This window comes from Phytophthora sojae (genome assembly GCF_000149755.1).
Source record: "Phytophthora sojae unplaced genomic scaffold PHYSOscaffold_2, whole genome shotgun sequence".
NCBI classification, from domain to species: domain Eukaryota; phylum Oomycota; class Peronosporomycetes; order Peronosporales; family Peronosporaceae; genus Phytophthora; species Phytophthora sojae.
The window spans coordinates 7,615,923-7,630,963 of NW_009258116.1; the positions used below are offsets into that span (position 1 = coordinate 7,615,923).

Here is a 15,041-nt window from a genome sequence, read left to right on the forward strand (position 1 = left end):
CTGGACTCGACGGTAGCCAGACCCTGGAAAAGTGTAGCTAGCAAAGAGCGCATCACCCCCCTCTCGTCGATGCGCTTTTGGCTACCCACACGAGTAGAGAAGAGGTGGGAAGTTCTCACGCGCAAGACGCTGCTGCTAGCTAGCTACGTGCGTGTACGGTATGCGGCTGCGACCGCTTCCTACAGTTGTTTCCAGCTTGAAGTTGTCTGCGCCAATCGCGTCGCCGTATCCCGACCTGGACGTATCCTACAGCTCGTGCATAATCACCTCTAGGAAGGGGGAGGAATCTGAGAAAGCGACGATCGCACACACACACACACACACACACCCGCATCAGCACCGTCGCCGTCGCCTTCAGTCCGCCGCCATGAGCGAGTCGGCGCAGAAGAGCGCCACGAAGAAGAAGAAGAAGGGCGAGGCCGCCGCTGTCGAGGACGACGCCAGGTCGCGCAGCCAGCGCGCGGACAGCGACGCCATGCGCAGCAGCGTGGGCAGCAGCGTCTCGGACGCGTCCAGCGCCGACCTGTCGTCCCCGTCGCGGCGCCACCAGCAGCAGCGGCCGCGCTTCGACTCGAAGGCCTCGTGGGCGGACTCGACGCGCTTCGACATGGGGCGCGCCGACTCGCGCGCGTCCGACATGTCGGCGCGGGACCTGCGGCTCACGGGCCTCGGCGGCCGCGTGTCGTCCAGCGGCCACAACCGCTCGCGCGCGGATTCGAGGGCCTCGCGCCTCTCGCGCACCAGCAGCCGCTCCAGCATGAGCGGCGTGCGCGGCCGCCAGTCGTCCTTCGTGTCCAACTTCGGCGTGACCAAGGGCAAGAAGCGCAAGGACAGCAACGCGCTGTCCACGATCACGGAGAACTGGAACCTGGCCGACGACCAGTTCGGCAGCCCCTTCTCCGAGTTCGACGCGCAAGGTGCGCGCAGGAGCGGGGTGGCTACACTTGTGCTTTGATGATTGACTGTGTTGTTGTTGCTGCTGTTGCTGTTGCTGTTGCTGTTGCTGCTGCTAGAGCAACCGATTCGAGAGGAGCTGCAGCGAGGCTTGGCCATCATCAATGACCACACGGTGAGCTGGCAGGAGGGTTTTCTTGGAACGAGCGAGACCGTTGCTGACGAACTGTGGTTTTTGGTGCTGTAGACGAAGCTGAAGGAGATTGAGGACGCTATTACGGCGGCGATGTCGGAAGTTTGGGGATACTGGGTACGCCAGTTTTGATGCTGTTAGTGGCAAAGGGGTTCTCGGATTGCGAGACTGATGGTGAAGGTGCTTGTTTGATGGTCATGTAGGCGGACCCTATTCAGCTGTACCTCCACCCGGCAGAACGAGTGGACGTGCAGGACCTTATCAAGACGGACAATGAGCTGTTCAACAAGGTCCTCACGGTGTTTTCCGTGCTGTGCGATGAAATTTCCGAGCTCAAGGTGACGGTGGAAGACAACTTCTATCCGGCGCTGATCATGTTCGGCCAGGCTCGCCACGGGGAAGAAGGTGAAGTGAAAGCCGGAGAGGATGAGGTCCACATTGGCCGCATGCTCGCGTTCTTCCAGGATATCTCCAACTTCGTGGACCGCTGCAACGCTATCACCATCAACATGATTCACCAGCTTGCGAGCCTGTACCAGAGCTTCCAGAAGCTCTGGAAGTCCACGTTCAAGCTTGTGCACCTCCACCCCGTGTTCGACGCGCTGGCAAGCTTGCTTGAGGTCATGATCACGATCGATGCGATTGTCATCGACAATCCCAACATTATTACGTCTTGGGATAAGTACAAGCGTATGATGCAGTACGTGCGTTCCGACCCACCCCGCTACAATGTGACGGTGGACAAAGTGAAGCAGTTTGAACGACTTCTGGTCAGCCTGGATCAGACGATCATGAGCGCGCAGGTCTTTCAGAGCTGTATTGAGCAGGACTTCGAGGTATTTTCTGGCGGTGACGTCGCAGAGGACGACGAAGACCCGGATGGAAGCGACAGCGAACGAGGAGGTCGTCGTGCTAGTAGCAGTGGAGGAGAGTCCAGGATTGACATTCGCACTAACCGCGTCTTTTTGGAGGAGTTTGTGCACTGCATTAGCGCACGGTTGAGTATCGCCGAGGGCGCCATTACGTCGGCTACGGAGACCTTCGAGCGAAATGATCTGGTTGGTACAGCGGGACTGTACGTGCTGCTCCGTCGGCTCCAGCCATCCAATGTCCCGGCCGATCCTGTGCTTTTCAAGCGACTGTGGGAGACGCAGCTGAAGGCTCCTTGTGTGACGATTTGTGGCAAGATTATGTGGTATATGCCGGACTTTCTGCTCAAGTATGCGCCGATGACGTCCAAGAAGTTGCATCCCACTGACATCGTCCAGTTCCGGCGCGAATATCTTCACTCGCTCGATGACGCTTTCCCGGCTGATGTCACCACAGCGAAATTGGAGCTGAGTGCTTGGCTAGTACGGATGGAGTCGTTCTTCCAGCCGACCACGCGTGGTATGGGTGATGCATCTCGGACGCTTAGTATCCGTGGTAACCTGATTCTCAAGGGTTTAATCTTGGCCAAGCGCGTGCAGACTATGATGCACACTCTGGTAAATTTGCACCTGTCACTCCAGATCCCGATGCCAAAGCGGGTTGTGAGGCCGTTGTACACCTGTATCGAGATCCTGAAGGCTGTTGAGTTCATGTTTGCGCGGAAGAACCCCGTCCTGGCAGAGTCATCGTCGCACTTACTTCGCCAAGTCGCTCACTCGCTGTTCTCGTTTTTCCGTCCGCTCAAGGCACACCTGGAAGCTAGCAAGAAGTTTGATGACACGAAGCTGGATGTTTTGGCTGCTGTGACTGTGCTGGAAGATATCCTGAACTCTGGCGAGTCGTTCTCGTACACGCGGATCACTGTTCTTGATCTCGCCGCTCAAATTGCGATGATATCACCGGACAACAGCACTGCTGTCAGTGAGAAGGGAGGCGTTATGGACACTACCGTGCCAATGGGCCTCAAAGACGCCGGCGAGCCTGTTAAACTCATCTGGAAGCTACGTCTTCTAAGTGATTTCCAGCGCAAGATCCGAAGTGCCTGCGACTGTTCTTTCTTTTACTGGAGTCGTGAGCTGCTTCACCCCTTCATGGCCGACCTTTACAGCCAGCCTGAGCAGGCAAACCGTATCCAGTATGTGGTGGGTGGTTTCCTTGATGCGATCAAGTTGCTGCGCGGTGCACAACATGAGACGGACAACGAATTGTATGTCACAGCATACGCCGATTTCATCGAGTCAGTGCTGGAGGAGGAGATCGTCGAAAACTTGTGCAAGGATGTGGAAAACGATCTCCGTCTCCACGTTCACTCTGTCCACTTGGATCACCTGGATGCCCCCAACCCGAAGAGTGCCGACTTCAAGGTGCTTCACTACTATCTGGATCTTCGCCCTATTCGACTGCACGGAAAGACACTCGATCTGCGGCAACAAGTGACGCATTATCTCGAAAGCACGTTCTACAACCTAACTACTGTTGCGCTTCACGACTGGAAGACGTACGGGGAAATGCGCAATTTGGCCAACGACAAATATGGCTTGAGTCTCGCTGACAATCACCTCCCTATGGGCTCGCTGGATCAAGGTCTCGATATTCTACAAATTATGCGCAACATCCAGATTTTTGTGGCCCGATACAACTACAACCTGAACCAGCAGTTCTTCCTCGAACGTCGTAGTGACAAGGGCTCGCGGCACCTTAACTCCATCAACATCCACTCAATCGCGAGCTCCATCCGTACGCATGGCATGGGTATCATGAACACCACGGTCAACTTCACATACCAGTTCCTGACAAAGAAGTTCGATATTTTCTCGCAGTTCCTCTTCGATGAGTACATCAAGAGTTATCTGCAACGTGAGAAGCGCTGGTACAAGAAGCACCGCGACGACAAGGAGGTGGACAACAAATACCCGTTCGATCGCGCGTTCCAGTTCAACAAGGACATCCGCAAGTTGGGTGTATCGGATTCTGGCAAGACGTTTTTGGACCAGTTCCGCATGTTGATCACCGAGATCGGTAATGCTCTGGGCTACGTACGCATGGTGCGTTCCGCGGGTATGAACTACTGCAGCAACGCCATTAAGTTTGTGCCGGACTTGAACCACACGCACTTTAAATTTGAAGCGTACGCTGGTGATGGCGTGGCGGAAGAGAAGAACGAAGAGACTGGCGAAGTTGTGCGGGACGAGATTGTTGGCGCCAAGTTGTCTCGCGAGACGGTCGTAGCGGCACGCAACCTGGACTCGGTTATCTCGACCCTCGCCAAGAACTTTTCGGAGAACAACGACTACTTCAAGGTGCTGGTGAAGGTTTTCCAGGATGTTACTGCCAGCGACGAGCAGAAGCACTTGGTCAACTTCTACACGATCATCCCGGCCCTTACTATCAACTACGTCGAGACGACTGTGCAGGCAAAAGACCTCATGTACAAGAACACACGCCGCCGCGAGTCGTACTTCTCGGACGACGGGTTCGCAATTGGCGTTGCTTACATCCTTGCGATTCTTGACCAGGGAGAGGTACACACTATCTGTTGTGGGATGCATGTTTGATTCAGCACACTAACTCTCTATTTTGTTGTGCATGTACTTCATAGCAATTTGACGCGCTGCACTGGTTTGAAGAGGTGGTGCGCAAGTACAAGGTCGAGGAGGAGGCCTACAACGAGAAGCAAGCGGAACGCGAAGCCCGGAAGCGCGAGCAGGCAGCTAAGAAGCAGAAGGAGACGACGGCCGAGCTGATCGACGACGAGGAAGAGGTGCACACGCTGCAACTTACTGCCAAGCGCATCGAGTTGAACCGCCGTGAGTTTGACCTGCTCGACTGGTCGCTCAACGGCGCGCGAATTTTCTTCAAAGACTAGAGGGACCTACGATGTAAAAGTGCGGCGCTGTCGGCAGAAGACAGAGAAGGCGCATCGATGGGGCCAGCATTAAAAAAATGTGCGTTTGTCTACTTTGCGCTCAGTGCTTTTTTCACGTTGGTTTCCGTGCTGTGCTGGATGCACATATTTCCCCGCGCGTCGAGTTGTTTATCACCATGACGAGCTGTGCGTACCGTAACGTGAAATGAAGGAACCGTAAAGTGAAAGAAGATGCGCGATCCTCCTGCGTAAACGTGTTAAGCAATACACATCACCTTGCAATCAGTTGGTTGTGTAGTAATAATAGTGACTCGTTTTGTCGCTCATTCATTTACTGCCAGTAAATTACTGGTGGTGAGATCACTTCACAATTTCCGCTCCAAGCGCAATTCCACAAATTCTTCGATAGGGACAGCGACTCTGGGATGCCAGCCAATGAATCTGGAGAGACCAAAGCTAAACGACGCAAGTGCACGTACGCTGCTCGACGGGTACAGTATGGCGGCCACAAGGTGCTCCCGAGTTACGTCCCTTTGGCTAACGTGGCGTGTTTTATGTTGTGTAGGAAAAAGTTAAGGAACTGCACCAAGAGATCCGAAGACTTGAGTCGCAGGTGGCTGTGTTGAAGACCCGGTCAGAGCCCGGCCAAGAGTGCGAAGTTGATGCCAGGCTCAACCAAACCGAAGAGGAGAACGCACAGTTGCGTGACGGTGCCAGGAAGCAGCAGCTTCAGGTGGCTAAATTGCAGTCGGCTATGAGTCGGTGTCTGGTAGGTGGAGGCATGGAGAGGCCTTCTCCTCGAATATCAAAGCTCACGATGATGACTTTTTTCAAACAGGGAAGCCAGCAGTCGCACCCGCTGTACACTCGGATTTGCCTCCCAAAGGACTGGGACCAGCGCAAGGACAAGCTCATGGCTATTCGAGAAACGAAACCTCGCAATGCTTACAACTTCGTAATGACCTCCAGAAAGTTTGGGGATGCAGAGAAGACGACGTATTCGGACGAACTGTTTGAGTCGGCGGAGGGTGACTTCTGTGGTGTCCGCTTCGAAACTGTGCAGTTCCCTGGAGTCAAGTCCCTGCAGCAAGTGTACGACGCAGCCGTGTACTATCTGACGAATATGGAGATCAGCATCACCGAGCGGCTGGGTCACGTTCCGGTCAGGGACGACTACGACTCTGTCGACGGCAGCATGTACAATGCTCGAGTGCTGTCAACCGTGGGCAACAATATCACAGTGGAAACCAGTTCGCTTCTGTACCCGAAGATGGATCCGGAGGGGGCATACGGGATGGTGGCGCTCGATTCCGTTGACGAGGATGAACTCTATCCGTACAGCCCGGCTACACGCATCCGTAAGGATATTTCGGCCACTGTCGTGTTTACTGCAAGACGGAAACCTTCGGCTAACGGTGACCAAGGTGAGCTTGTAGTGACGATGAGAGGCTCAGCATTCTTGAAAATCCATCGACCTCAGTTCCCGCTCTCGGGGGATACGATGGAGCAGCTCTCCACCGGCATTATGGCGTGGGGTGACGTCATGGTCAAGACAATCCACAGTATTGTGTACGGAGTCTGCTAACAGTACTTACGGGGAAAAAGCACCGATAAGCGTAGTGAATACTTAAGTACACGATAGATTGTTTCTTCTTTCGAGCGCAGTAATCGTAGTTGATTCTGCAATCTTGATTGACCCCCGTTTGAAACAAAACTGTCCTGTCAAGCACACTAAGGTAGGCAAACTGACGTCTATTGAGCGGCGTTGTGAAGCCCATGATCTTGCTGAGCAAACCTAATTATGAAATAATGAGGAAAACTTCAACACGTTTGGCGCGGAAAAAAACAAATCACGTACTCCCAAAGTAGCTGCAGTTGTTCGTCTGTAATTGCATTCTGTACGAGTAGCTTTAGCTCATCAAAGCTGTAGTAGAGTAGAGCAGTTAGATCTTGTCAGCGTCACCATCAAATCCAAATGCCAGTATCACGATACCTTTTAAGGAATAGGTCGTCGATGCAAATTTTGTGAAGCAAAGACTGCGCTGCGTAGTGGTTCACGATTTTCGTGGAGACGAGAAAGCGCTCAAATTGAGATTCTTCCTCCAGCAAAAACGGCCGCTCAAACCAGAGGCGAGGCAAGATGCGGTGGCAGTTTAACGCGACTTCAGAGCAGTGGTCGATGATCGCACGGATACAGCACGCCGTCTCCTCGCACGAAAAGCTACGATTCCGGTTAGTAGCTAGTCCGAAATTTGCTCGCAGTACACATCTTACCAGGTAAATACTTGAATTTCAACTCGGAACTGCACTAGCGCTGCGTAAAGCAAATTGATCATATCTTCCCTGTCGGTTGAAGGAGGGGCATCTAAAGCTACAGAGCATGATATTAGTAGATGAAGAGGCTCAACACACAACGACACTTAAATACCGATGATAAGCCAACACTTTTGAAGCTGGACTTGCAAACGGACTAAGCTGAAAACAAAGACCCGCAGACTTGCTTCGGCTTCTCACACAACATTTGCGTTTAGAATACCGGAAATCGACATAATGCCTAACAGAGAGGTCTACCTCACCTTGAATGGTATCCCCGGTCACTACGCAAACGCAATTTCTCTCATCGACCAACATGTCGATTGGAGGTGGGAGGTCTCGCTCAATAAAAAATATTTGCTGCTCCGTGCACAGTTCATCCAGCAGTTCATCCTGTGGTGCTCAACGGGCCGTCAGTCAAAATAGCAGTTGCACTTTAACAGGCACTCCTCACCTGCTCGAGAAATCGGACCGAACACAAAACCCGAACTGGCGGGGTCTCTTTCTGGGGGCCCATAATTCTTGGTTTCTTGGAAGGCGGTTGTTCAGTCGAATCGACTTGCGCTCGACTGTCCAAATCATTGCTGACAAGGGATTCTGCATGAACCGCACTTCCATAAATTGCTTTCAGATACATCTGAAGGTCTTTCCAGTTGGATGACCCCAACACGAGTTTGTATTGGGGACTCGCAAGAATCCTTGACAATACTGCAGGCAACATCTCGCCGTCGGTCGCAGACGTATGACTGATCCCCACAACACTACACTCATGTTCTACAGAGTTAGTATTTGTAAGACGACCCAGTACAAAGCACGTTCTTACCGCAATGTATGCAACCATGCAGCTTGACGAAGACTGGCACAGGCCTCACTTATTTCTACGCTTGAGAATGCTGACGGGTTCAGATTCATTTTCTTCACAACTCGAAACTGCTCGTAGATTATCGCTTCCAGTGCCTCCAAGGTGACGCAACTCAGCGCATTACGTAAGGAAGCCCCGCCCACCTGGAGCAACTTTTTCCGCATTAAATCCCACAGCGCTGGCCGAGCGATTTGCTCTAGAAGCTTATGGGCCTCTGAAAGCTCTTCGGAATCATTCGAGCTCGTGTTCACAATATCAACGGTAGCTGTTTCTTCTGGCGGCTCGCTCCAATTGCACCTTAGAAACTGGTCGCTTAAGAAATAGTCGGTACTCAGGGGGCAATCCTCTGCTTCCACGAGTAGCTTTCGAGAGGCTGGTAGCGGGTGAACAGCTTGCGAGATGATACTGTTGGCACCGTCCTTTTTCGTCGTTTTTGAAACATCCGGTAAAAGTTCTTGATTTGGCACCTTTGCTGTCACCCTGGGTGAACGCGAAGCGGTTGACGTAGAACAAGAGGTCGATGATAGCTTCTGATCCATTGCCGCAGCTTCCAGTTTCTCTGAAGCCAACGCTTGGAGACTACCCACAGAAATCGGGAGGTTCCACAGGGATGGTATATTCATCGATGCTCTCGTCAGCGAGACATCGGGTTGCTGCAGATCGTGAAAGTACCTCCTCGCAGATGAGATGAGCTTGGACGGAGCACCAGAAACTTTTTCATCGTCTCCCCGTACCAGATCGAACGGGAGGAAAAGGTGCTGAATCTCACCACCACCTCCTTTCACCGCGTGAGGCGGGACAATACCACGCAACGGAAACCCCCAGTCCTCGTCAAACGCATTCGGGACGACAATATCCTTATCGAACAGCATCACTTGGGTATTTGCCCGGACCATCGTCTTCAGCAGTCTGCTGGACTCGCTGTCAAGGAATGATTCAGCCGGCTCGGTAATTTCACACCAATCGCAATGCATCCGTCGTGGCTGAGTCGGCTCGATGGAGGTGTTGCGGAGCTGAGATTCTTGATCAACATCACCAGACGGCTGCCTTTCAAAAACGTCACAGTACGCTTTGCTACAGGACCACAGATCCGGTATGTCCGCGAAATCAGCGCGCACGCCCTTATCATAGACTTCGAAGATTTGACCGAGAAGTACGTCGCCACTTGTCTTGAGAGTCGAATACCCAAGATCGGAAGTATCGAGAGATGTAGCTGGCAGATCCAGCGATATGAAGTGGGGATCTGGTTCCCCACGTTCATCAGTACTCGAGCGATTTCCATCAGAAAAAGGCCCTGCCTCAACAAAGCGCTCGCATTCTCCAGCTTGTCCACCCTGCAACCCGCTAGCGAAATCGACAGCGTCGTCAGCCTCCCACATGCAGCACTGTGTAAGCTCTGCCATTACCTCGCGCATTGCTGCGTGCCCTCTCGCGTGTGAGCTCCATCCTCCACTCCGTTGTCAGTCGAATCCTTCGACGCCAAGCCGCAGCCTCCTCCAGAAAGCTGCTTGTGTTCACTTAGTCCGGCTCGTTCCCTGGTTTCAACCTCGTCGGCCCCCACATGTGAGACCTGAACTGAAATGCCTGTTCCTCCTGCCACCAAGTCTCCTCCGCCCTGATCTCTTGCTGCTTCCTGAGTGCTTTTGCCGGCGTCTTGGCCTTGAGATGGCTGCGTCGCTCGTTTACTCCGCGCCCCTCTCAGCACTGGGGCGGTCTCCAGCTCGTGGCACATTTCGGCCACGCAGCCGACGATATTGCTGGTTTCGGCGCGCAGCTTGGCGCAGACCGGGGCGTAGGAGCCTTCCAGCGCGCACGAGTGAGGCATGGACGGTGTGTCATGAAGCAGCAGGAGGAGGAAGCGCGTACCCGGCATCTTCACGGCGCCGTGTGTCGAGCCCCGCATTTTGCGGAATGAAGGTCAAGTTGAAGTAAGATTTGTATGTTTCACGCAAGATTCTGTATACTTTACAAAGTGTCACAAAACTGCGGGATCTTCCTGCATTTCAATCGTCCATCGACCAAAATGGCGGACGGCATCTTGCTCCTCGGCTCCGACTTGGGCTTCGGCATGAACGCGTTCGTGGGCGGCCTCGTGGGGCTGCACATGTTGGCGCTGGTATGTAGTACTCTTCACTGCATTTGTATGGTTTCCTGCAGCTAACAGCGCATCCAATCGCATGGTAGTTCTACTGGCTCGTCAAGTTCCTGCAAGAAAGCTCCAAGACGGCCAAGCACGCTTCGATCAAGAAGCGCCAGTGAGCGCTTGCAGCAAGGAGGAGAGAAGCGGCATTTTATATCTCTATCTTAAGTCGGGGGCGGCCAGCTCGTTAGTCCATCGGAGTATTGCACGTCAACACGATCTATTGCTTGTCATCTCGCGGTTAAGATATTAAGTTTCCTTTTCGGCGGAACGGACGCGTCTGGCATAACATGCTCCCTATCGCTGCCCACGCATCCTCATCTCCTGCATGGCCTGGAAGCGGCCAGTGTAGTATCCTGACTGATACCATGCCATGAGCACGTTCGCCAAACCGTCGTCTGACCCTGCTGCGCTGGGTGGAAATGGAGCAGCAGGAGCAGCAGGCATCCCCGGGAACGGCATCGGCGGGGCGGGTGGACCGGCAGATCCTGCCGATGGATAGTACGGCGACTGGGCTGGAAACGTCGGCATCTGAGCGGCCGCTCCATACGGCTGTGGTGCTGCGCCGTAGGCAGCTTGGAACTGGGTTTGAAGCTGCGCGTACGCCTGAGCGTAGGCGGCCTGGTATACATCGTTCGAAGGCTGCTGCTGTTGCTGCTGGTATCCTTGCTGGTAGGCCGACCCAGTGGGGTATCCTCCGTATGCTGTGGCGTTTGGCTGGCCGTACATTCCTACCCCCGGTGCCGCAGACGCTGCAGCTTGGCCGTACTGGTCATGCTGGTTCTCGCCTTCTTCTTCTTCTTCTTCGTCGCCCTCCTCCTCAACGGGGACGCTTCTTGCAGCCTTCCTTCCGTTCGAGCGCGAAGCCGCTTTGTGCTTCCTGCCATTAGAAACATCGATCGCAGCGTTAGCCAGCCAGCGATATCAGAGTCGCTTGTCGCCTCCTGTTGGCGCTCACTCACCTGCCAGCCGACTTGGCAGACGCAGAGCCTCGCGCTCGCTGGTCCGTCAGCGCCTCTTCAAACGCCTGTACAGCAGCACGACACGAGTCGTATAAGATGGCGGCCCTCTTGCCGAGACCTTATCGCGGGCAGTGTACCGCACCCTGACGATGGCCATGTCGTCCCATTGCTCCTCGGAGTCGCGTTCGCTGCCGCTCTACAGCAACCAGAGGAAAGGCGCAGACAACGAAGGCGTCTCAGAAGACCGTCAGCGACACTCTGGCAGCAACAGCAGCAGCAGGCAGACAGCTTCCATTACCGTCGACGCCATGCGGCCTGGTGGTCAAACTGCGATTTCACACAGCCGGCAGAAATGATTCCTGCTGGCGTATCGCTTTGGTGAGGGGTTGGACAAAGAGTGGATTTTTTGTGTCAACTCGCCCAGGACGCATTTGTGGCTACAATTTGATGTGGATGCCTGTGCCAGTCTCCGCTCGAGTCGAGGAGCCAAAGGTGCTGCTGTAGCTACCACGCCCTACCATGCTGATATCGCTGGCAGTGCTGAGCCATTACATCCCACGTGCCTATCTACCTCGACGACAGCCCCATGGGTCCAGTCAACCGCCGCCGCAGTCGAGCCCCAGCGGCGATGCCCGTTTTGGACCGGGCTGCACCCGGTTTCGAGGGGTTTCACGTGATTTCCAGCGCTCGCAAGCGGTGCTGCGACTCGTTTCTGATGGCTGCGCGGCCTCCAAGCACTGGTGCAGCGCGGCGCCCGGCCCCGCGGGCTCCAGCGCCTCCATGCAGAGGGCGTGCGGCCCCACCATTGTGGTCAGCACCTTCAAGCTGAGGGGCAAAGTTAGCGGGTGAGCCGGAAATAAGCCGCGTCCTGAGGGCCTTTCACTTGACTCCACTATGAACAAATTTTGGGTCCGGCCGCGGGTAGGGCTGCGCACCACTTGATTTCACTATAGGTAACCCCTTTGGGTTCATTTTTTGCCCGGGGGAGAGTCAGTCGGCGCTGTTCAGGCAAAGCAGCAGGTGCGCGGGCGCTCCATTTGTCTTCCGACGCCTCGCACAGCAGCAGCAGCAGCAGCAGCATGCGCCCCGCGCGTCGGAGCTTCCTCGCGGCGGCAGCGGCAGCGCTCGTCGGCGCCGTCGCGGTCGGGCAGGCCGACGGACAGGTCTCGGCTAATATACTGAGCGTGGCGTGCGAAGGCCAGACGGCCACTCTATCGATGCAAGACAATGAAGCGACGTACACTTGTGAAAATGGTAGCAACGGCAACAAGATGATGGTGGCGGACTTCGAGGTGCACGTGCAGGCGTCCGAGGTGACGCTTAATCTCCAGAATGATTACACACTACGAACGCTGTAAGTGGGTTAGAATGCGATGAAACGTCGGAGAAGGGAGCAAACTGACTGAGGCTACGCTACTAACAGGAACATCACGGGCGGGAATGGGACGCCGACAATCAACAGCGCTGAATCCCTTAACTTGGCAGTTCTCCACGAATTACACCGCCTGTAAGTGGGGGACAAGATGCAACATTCCTAGTGCAGCCTAGTCGCTTATTGTCGGGCTCGTGTGTGCTACAGGCGGTTCGAGAGCGTGAAGTTCGTCGCGGATACGGTCTTGACACTTCCAACCGACATGTCCGATTTGTACGTACTGGGGTTTCTCATTGGGTTAGTGGTGCGACTTCGGCTAAGGAGCTGCGTAAATGTTTTTCTATGGGCAATGTGATATGCAGACACATCACTGTTTCCTCGATGACAGATTTATCTCTCGCCAACTATCCGACGAATTTTACTGTCATGTAGGCCACTTGATCTCCTTGATCTTTGATTGTGTCGGCCAAATATTAATTGTTGTTGGCTTCTGTTTGCAGTAATTTAACGGACACTTCATTCGACCAAATCCCCAAGGTCTTGTACGAGCGGCAATATGAGAGCAACATGGACATGTAAGCCTTTATCTTTGTGATAGGATTGCAACGGTATGTTTACTAACAGTTCCTGCCCTGCAGTGTTGCGAACTTAACGCTTGTCACCGGAACGACCACCTTGTCGGAGGAAGAATTGAAAAATTTGACTCAAAACTTGGAAACAAACTTCATCGACGCTTGCCAATCCACCAATACCACTTCGGGTGAGTTTGAACTCTCGTGCGGTTCTGCAAGCTCATCGTCAAGTACAGCGTCCTCCAGAGGTTATACTCTCCCTTCCGGAGCCACAAGGACCACCACAAACGACCGTTCCAGCTCCGGCCCAGGGGAAGATATCAGCGCAGGTGACAGCAGTGGCGGAATTTCCACAGGAGTTTTAGTTGTGATTATCGTGTTGGTCGTCGTGATCGCTGTGGTTCTGGCGTTCTTCATCCTGCGGATGTACTTCAAGCGGAAGGCTGCCAACTCGAATGCGCACAACAACGAAGCTACAACGACGCTAATGAGCAAGAGCGATGCGACTGCGGACAAGGGCTCCTTCATTTCTAACGACGAGTTCCTGCGAAACTTCCGTCTGCCTCAGAGCGACGTGTCACTCGTCAAGTCCGTGGGCACGGGCCGCTTATGGGTGGGCGAATATAACGGTGGAAAGGTGATGGTGAAGCGCGTCGAGTCCGAGGTGACGGACTCGTATGTAACAAAGGCATTGATGGCACAGGCGCGCACCTTCGCGACGATTTCGCACCCGAACATCACGAGTTTAGTTGGCGTTACGTGGCTTGCTGGGACCGACTTCGCTGTGGTGACCGAATTCATGGACAAGAACAACCTGAAGACGGTGCTCTCGAATACGGACGTGGACCTTGACGTCAGTACGAAGCTCCAGATGTGCTGTGATGTGGCACTAGCGTTGGCATACCTGCACGAGACGGAGCAAAATATGTGCGCGAAGCAATTGTCCAGCCGGAAGGTCCTCGTCAACAACGCCATGGGCTGCAAGCTAAGTCTGTTCGAGTGCGTCCCGAGCTCCGCCAAACTTGGAGGACCCAGCAAGGTTGCCGCATATTCGTATGGCATGGGCGAGGTGGCGTGGCTAGCTCCGGAAGTGCTCACGCGCTCGTCTCCGATGGACGCGCGGAAAAACAACATTTTCGCCTTCGGTATCCTAGTTAGCGAGATTTTCACGCGGGTATCACCGTACCAGTCGCTCGTTGAGGAGAAGGGCAACACGATGTCCGACGTGGAGCTTGTAGCGCGTGTCCGGCGCCAGGAGCCGCTGGTACCACACGAGAACCGGCAGGAGTACCTGGACACCCCCGCAAGTGTGCGGCAGTTGGTCGAGCAGTGTCTCTCGTACGCGCCTATGAGCCGGCCAACGGCGAAGGACCTCGTGGAGGTTTTGCACAACGCAAAAGAAGAACTAGTGACAAACAGCATCTGAAGAGGGGAAGAGCCTACCTTCGGGCATGGCGGGCGGGGAGATTTGGTGACTGTCGCCGTTCGTGCTGGCTCCCCCGAGTCGGAGTCGCCATTCTTCGTTTTAGGCGCCGAGGCTCCACTGAACCGACCAGAGCTCGAGGACATGAAGTGATGTATTTTGTATTTTTCGGAGGAGTGCGACCTCCTCAATAATAAGCCAGCTCCCGGATATGTTTCTTTACTTGCGTTGTTGAGTGAATGCACGATTTACTAGGGCCAAGGTGTTCGCTTAAGTAGTGCGAATCAACAGATTGATCAATTGAAATCATCGTGGTAAGGATAAGGTACAAAAGAACGCGGCAACAATGCATCATACACATTCTACTGAACCATCCACTATGAGCCCAAGCAAGCCTTTTATTTTAGCCTGCTTTGCCGAACAACAATACTTATTTTACAAACCATGGCATGAGGAAGACAAGGTACCTCGGGGTGGAACAGGAAACAAGACCTCGCATCCTCCAGCTGAAAGC

At 54.1% G+C, this 15,041-nt stretch overlaps 5 protein-coding genes across 5 annotated transcripts; 3 read left to right on the forward strand and 2 right to left on the reverse strand.

The window, feature by feature from the left end:
* Window positions 1-367: 367 nt before the first annotated feature.
* PHYSODRAFT_251783 (hypothetical protein) lies at window positions 368-6,468 on the forward strand (the record flags this gene model as incomplete). The annotated part of the gene is made up of 8 exons (XM_009522155.1): window positions 368-917; window positions 1,014-1,069; window positions 1,142-1,204; window positions 1,291-4,539; window positions 4,617-4,824; window positions 5,316-5,374; window positions 5,449-5,652; window positions 5,722-6,468. The coding sequence occupies 8 exons, from the start codon at window positions 368-370 to the stop codon at window positions 6,466-6,468; spliced, it is 5,136 nt and encodes a 1,711-aa protein (XP_009520450.1).
* Window positions 6,469-6,848: 380 nt separating this feature from the next.
* Window positions 6,849-7,219, reverse strand: PHYSODRAFT_482643 (hypothetical protein; the record flags this gene model as incomplete). The annotated part of the gene is made up of 2 exons (XM_009522156.1): window positions 6,849-7,104; window positions 7,158-7,219. 2 exons carry the CDS (start codon window positions 7,217-7,219, stop codon window positions 6,849-6,851), a joined length of 318 nt encoding a protein of 105 aa, XP_009520451.1.
* A 1,170-nt stretch (window positions 7,220-8,389) lies between these two features.
* Window positions 8,390-9,931, reverse strand: PHYSODRAFT_326227 (hypothetical protein; the record flags this gene model as incomplete). Its single annotated transcript, XM_009522157.1, has 5 exons — window positions 8,390-8,463; window positions 8,526-8,637; window positions 8,703-9,002; window positions 9,095-9,392; window positions 9,465-9,931. 5 exons carry the CDS (start codon window positions 9,929-9,931, stop codon window positions 8,390-8,392), a joined length of 1,251 nt encoding a protein of 416 aa, XP_009520452.1.
* A 150-nt stretch (window positions 9,932-10,081) lies between these two features.
* Window positions 10,082-10,317, forward strand: PHYSODRAFT_326228 (hypothetical protein; the record flags this gene model as incomplete). Its single annotated transcript, XM_009522158.1, has 2 exons — window positions 10,082-10,174; window positions 10,243-10,317. The coding sequence occupies 2 exons, from the start codon at window positions 10,082-10,084 to the stop codon at window positions 10,315-10,317; spliced, it is 168 nt and encodes a 55-aa protein (XP_009520453.1).
* Window positions 10,318-12,239: 1,922 nt separating this feature from the next.
* PHYSODRAFT_251756 (hypothetical protein) lies at window positions 12,240-14,530 on the forward strand (the record flags this gene model as incomplete). Its single annotated transcript, XM_009522159.1, has 6 exons — window positions 12,240-12,514; window positions 12,584-12,667; window positions 12,740-12,805; window positions 12,895-12,960; window positions 13,033-13,107; window positions 13,405-14,530. 6 exons carry the CDS (start codon window positions 12,240-12,242, stop codon window positions 14,528-14,530), a joined length of 1,692 nt encoding a protein of 563 aa, XP_009520454.1.
* Window positions 14,531-15,041: the final 511 nt, after the last annotated feature.